This window comes from Apaloderma vittatum, unplaced genomic scaffold (assembly GCF_000703405.1).
Source record: "Apaloderma vittatum isolate BGI_N311 unplaced genomic scaffold, ASM70340v1 scaffold6136, whole genome shotgun sequence".
NCBI lineage: Eukaryota > Metazoa > Chordata > Aves > Trogoniformes > Trogonidae > Apaloderma > Apaloderma vittatum.
In genome coordinates this window covers 1406-6734 of record NW_009721130.1, presented here as the reverse complement: position 1 = coordinate 6734, position 5329 = coordinate 1406, and the positions used below count along the sequence as shown (strand labels likewise).

General features: G+C 38.8%; 1 protein-coding gene across 1 annotated transcript; it reads left to right on the top strand.

Moving 5' to 3' along the window:
• Positions 1–1336: 1336 nt before the first annotated feature.
• UBXN2B (UBX domain protein 2B) lies at positions 1337–4515 on the top strand (the record flags this gene model as incomplete). Its single annotated transcript, XM_009871243.1, is given in 4 exon segments — positions 1337–1414; positions 2094–2203; positions 2630–2767; positions 4329–4515. Coding segments are annotated over 4 exon segments (513 nt in total), but the record flags the coding sequence as incomplete, so codon positions are not given.
• Positions 4516–5329: the final 814 nt, after the last annotated feature.

Below are 5329 nucleotides of genomic sequence, written 5' to 3'. Positions count from 1 at the left end.
GAGAGCAGCCCTGTGGAGAAGGACTTGGGGACTAGTGGAATGAAAAGCTGGACATGAGCTGGCTGTGTGCACTCAGCCCAGAAAGCCAACTGTGTCCTGGACTGTGTCACAAGAAGTGTGGACAGCAGGTTGAGGGAGGTGATCCTGCCCCTCTACTCCACTCTGAAGAGACCCCACCTGCAGTACCGTGTTCAGCTCTGGAGTCCTCAGCACAGGAGAGAGACAGACCTCTAGTAGAGGGTCCAGAGGAGGGCCACAAAAATGATCAGAGGACTGGAACACCGCTGCTGTGAGGAAAAGCTGAGAGAGTTGGGATTGTTCAGCATGGAGAAGAAAAGGCTCCAAGGAGACCTTGGACTTGCCTGTCAGTGCTTAAAGGAGGCCTATAAGAACCAACAATGTTGGTTGGAAGAAACCTTCAGGATTATCGAGTCCAGCCTTTGTCCTAGTCCTACCAACACTACTAAACCATGACCCTCAGCACAACATCTGCCTGTCTCTTAAACACCTCCAGGGATGGTGACTCAACCACCTCTCCAGGCAGCCTGTTCCAGTTGCTGACAACTCTTTCAGTAAAGAAATTCTTCCTAATACCTGACCTGAACCTCCCTTGGTGCACCTTAAGGCTATTTTTCCTCGTTCTATCACTCGCCACTAGGGAGAACAGACAAACCCCCACCTCGCTACAACCTCCTTTCAGGTAGTTGTAGAGAGCAATAAGGTCTCGCCTCAGTCTTCTCTCCTCCAGGCTAAACAGCCCCAGATCCCTCAGCCTTTCCTCTTACGACACATGCTCCATGTGAAAGATGGGGACAAACTTTTTAGTAGGGCCACTAGTGATAGAACAAGGGGTAACAGCTTTAAACTAAAAGAGGATAGATTTATGCTAGATATAAGGAAGAAATTTTTTACAATGAGGGTGCTGAAACACTGGAACATGTTGCCCAGAGAAGCGGTAGAAGCCTCATCCCTGGAAACATTCAAGGTCAGGCTTGATGGGGCTCTGAACAACCTGATCTAGTTGAAGATGTCCCTGCTCACTGCGGGGGGTTTGGACTAGATGACCTTTAAAAGTTCCTTCCAACACAAACTGTTCTATGATTCTAGTGTTTGAAAAAGTGTACAGATTAGAAACTGAAATGTGCCACATAAAACCTGCTTAGCCTGAGTATGGTTACCAGGTATAATGTTGCTCTTTAGAAAAGTTAGAGTTGTATATTTACTTTTTTATCACAGAAGCAAGCTTTCTGATGTTTTTATTTTCACCTAGGTAAGAATTTTAATAAACTGTTTCAGATATTTATTTCAGTAAGCTATTCAATGTATTTTTTTCCAGTCATTTTCTGGTGGTGGATATAGGTTGGGTGACTCATCGCAAAAGCACTCTGAATACATATATGAAGAAAATCAAGATGTAAGTAAAATTCTGAATGTCAGGAAACAGAATCTCCGGCAGATGTCTGCTTAACCATGTTTACAGTTTGAAATGCCAGTAGTACTGTAACTATGTCTATGAGGAAAAAATAATTATCTAAATATTACAGTCATGTTAACTAGAAATTGTTAAAAGTGTCCACAGAGGACAGATGTTTGTTGGATACCCCTAAGGCCTCCATTATGTAATTTTCTCACATAAATTACTTCGAAATTCTTAGCAGACATTCCCTTCAGTTACTTTCCTCCAGCTGTTCTGCATTCTCTTAACTATGCTAACATTTTAATCCTCTTAGGTTAGGAATTGTTTCTTGTTATGGGCTTGCAAAGTGGCCAGTCTCATACTGGAGGGCATGAGTGTGTTCCAGGAATGGTGAAGGAGCAGATTAGAGGCCTTTTGAGAGTTGTCTGGCCTTTCTTTCCTCTCACTTGAAAAGCATGAAGTGTGAGGGAGAGGATGGGGAAAACCAAAGTTTTCTACACTTTGCCATTCCTGTGACTGGCCAAACAAATGTTAAGCTCATGTAGAAAAAACCCCAATGAATGACTAAGGCCTAAATCTTACTATACATCAAAAATTTTATAATTAATCTGTATGAAATTAAATGAGTTATTTGTCTAACTTTACTTTTTTTTACTTCACTGTTTTTGCTTTGTAGGTTCAAATTTTGCTGAAATTATGGAGAAACGGCTTCAGTTTAGATGATGGCGAGTTGAGATCCTATACAGACCCAACAAATGCTCAGTTTCTTGAGTCTGTTAAAAGAGGGTAAGTTACAATGGCGAATTTTTTGAGGTATGTCTTTCAAGTGAAGTGAAGAAAAATACACATTTATAATTATTAAAAGCTCCAGGCTTCTTTTCTGCCTGCACCCATAAAATATATTCTACGTTTCTCATCCAATGCACGGGGCATTAAAAAATTTGGAATGCTGGTTATTTCTAGTGGTTTTAACTCTGACAGACAACTTTTAGTTTCACATGCTTTCTTAGAGCATTCTCTAAGAATCTCTCAGCTCACTGGTTTTCTTTCTTCCTTTAGGATGGAATCAATTCAGAAAACAATTGGATGTCTGTGTCTTTTAAAGTAAACATACTAATAGTATCAACTCACATAATACTATGTAAGGTTTTTGTATAATTTTGTATTGCAGTTCAGAACGTAATTGGAGAACTTCTTATTTTTGTAATTAAGGGAAATTCCTGTGGAACTGCAGCGACTTGTTCATGGTGGCCAGGTTAATTTGGATATGGAAGACCACCAAGAACAGGAATATGTGAAGCCTAGACTGCGATTCAAAGCTTTCAGTGGCGAAGGGCAAAAACTTGGAAGGTAAAAAATACTAGTTGTATCAAAATCTACCAACTTTTACTAGGATTTGATTAAAACTTTAAGTCACGATGCAAAAATTTATAGTGAGAGCTGTTTTTTTAAAAGCAAACAACCAGGGAAATTGTACCTACTTCCCTAGATGAAATAATACTGCAAAGCCTGGATTGTGGGAGAGGAGAGGGCTCAACTGTTAACCTCTGATTGGAGCCCCCACTTCCCTCAATTTTAGTGTCATCTCCAACTACAGTATACATATATGTAGTAAAAAAAAAAAAGAAAAAGTAATGATTTAGAAAAGCTGGTTCTGTTTCATTTGCTGTCCTGCTGCAAGGGTAGGCAGATGCTTTCCTAACTCTTAACGTGTATAATTCAAGTGAACTAATACATAATGTGCCAAAATTCATTCCTGTGACTGAACACTTCAGACTACTTTGTTCAAAAGTGCATCTCTGTTCAGCTTAAATTGGTCAGTGTAAGTAACTAGTAATGTGATCTCGGCTCTGCCAGTCATCAACTTTTTTTACATAACAGTTATGCGCTTTATAGCGTATTTTCCAGCTCACTTGATATCAGCTGTTGAATTGCAAATATTTTTAGGTTTCTATTCAGGATTGCATTTAGTCATGTAATATGTATGGTTGCCAAAATAAAGTATTACTGATGTACTGCTGCATGTAATCTAATTCAGCAAGTGATTCTTAACTGTTTCTAATCTGTATTTAAAAAATGAAGAAATGTGCTCAGTAAAACTGAGAAGGTCATAAGCTCTGGTAGGGGTGACGTAGGGAACAATTGTAAACAATAACTTCTTCACCTGAGCACTTGCTCAGTTTATTAAAGATAGTAGGTGGGGAAGAGGGGAGGTTCTGTCTGTAAGAAAACGTGCACACCTGTTTTGTGGTATTTTGATTTGTTTTGGTAGCTTATGAAGTGTTAGGTTTGTAAGCAACAAAAGCAGCAGCCAAATGGTTATCTCTAATTAAGTTTATAATCTTTTTGTACTAAATGTACTAAAAAATTCCATGCTTACTATGTGGTAATGTCAATTACTTGTTAATATCATTTGTTCTCTAAAAGGATGGAGATACCTAGAATCATAAAATCATGCTCCTGAAAGGAATTACTAAAGCACTCTGGGTCAGTTTAGTGGACTGTTGTAATGATGTATGATTGGTTTTATTAATATATTCCGGGAAGTATAGTATATAAATCTTATTATAAAGACTGTTGTTCCACGCTCTGTAAGCATAAACAAAAATAGTTTTGCTTGCACTTGATTGCCTATTTAAAATCATGCAAATATAACCATATGCACAGTGAAAGAAAAATAAAATGAAGTATTCCAATTATTGACAAGAAACTGCAAAAATAGAAACACTATTTATGTCTTTCTTAGAAAAGCTTTGTTTATACTTAGTTGAGGTAACTTGGAAAGTATTTTTATTGCTTATTTGTACTAGCTATACATGATATTCATTCAATGAAAGAGACATCTGAAACATTATTCAGTTCTGGTTTGACTCCATTAATAACATACGGTTTATTTTTTTCAATCCTCTAGCCTTACCCCTGAAATAGTCAGCACACCTTCTTCCCCAGAGGAGGAGGAGAAATCCATTCTTAATGCACCCATTCTGATTGATGATTCCTTGCCAGCGACTAAGATTCAAATTAGATTAGCCGATGGAAGCCGTTTAATACAAAGATTTAACCAAACACACAGGTAAATTGATTCTGCATTGATGCAGGTAACCATAACAATTTTGATAAGTTTATGTTTAGTCATTAAATGAGTATCAACAAGACAGCAAAAATTGGGAAAAAATATATTTCCACTGAAATGCTATAGCTCTGTGTCATTTCTATAACATAGATGTACTGATAAAAGCAAAATTCTGTAATGGGAAATGCAAGATATTTCGCAAATGCAGAGTCACAAACTTTCATGACCAGTTATGTCCTGTGGTTTGTAAGGACACAGTACCAGCCATAACTGTTTTCGGGGTGACTGAAATCTGGAAAACCTTGCTGTGTAGTCATCCCAGCCCTGGGCCTGTCTTGGGAGCAGCGTGTGGCTGATTTAGATGGCCCTGTTAAGGCACTTTATTGTGGTTTGGGCACATAGTCTTGAGCTGGAATATAGTCCACGCTACCGGTAGAGAAAGGCTTGGGCCCATAATCAAAAGCTCCAGCTTTCTACCTTGCTGTACTTGTGACTACGACTAAACATGAACGAGTTGTAAGTGTAGACTGCACCCCATATACAAAAAGGCAAATGGACATAACATAGTCCTTCACAGTTCTGGCATGTAGGCTGGACTTACTGCTGAGGACCAACCCCTGTTTTGTTGTGGATGGTCATCTCCTAGGAACTGGCAGCGTGTGAACTTGGTGGATTTTTTAGATCTGTTAGTAGTTTGATGATTAGAGCTTGCCATCAGATTTATTGACATTGTTGGGGCATTGCCACAAATTGATGTTGGCCAACTCCATTTGTTTGCCTAAGAGGTTGTGTTAGTGCAAGGTTCTGCAGAACTCTGCTTTGCACTACGTGGCTAGGAG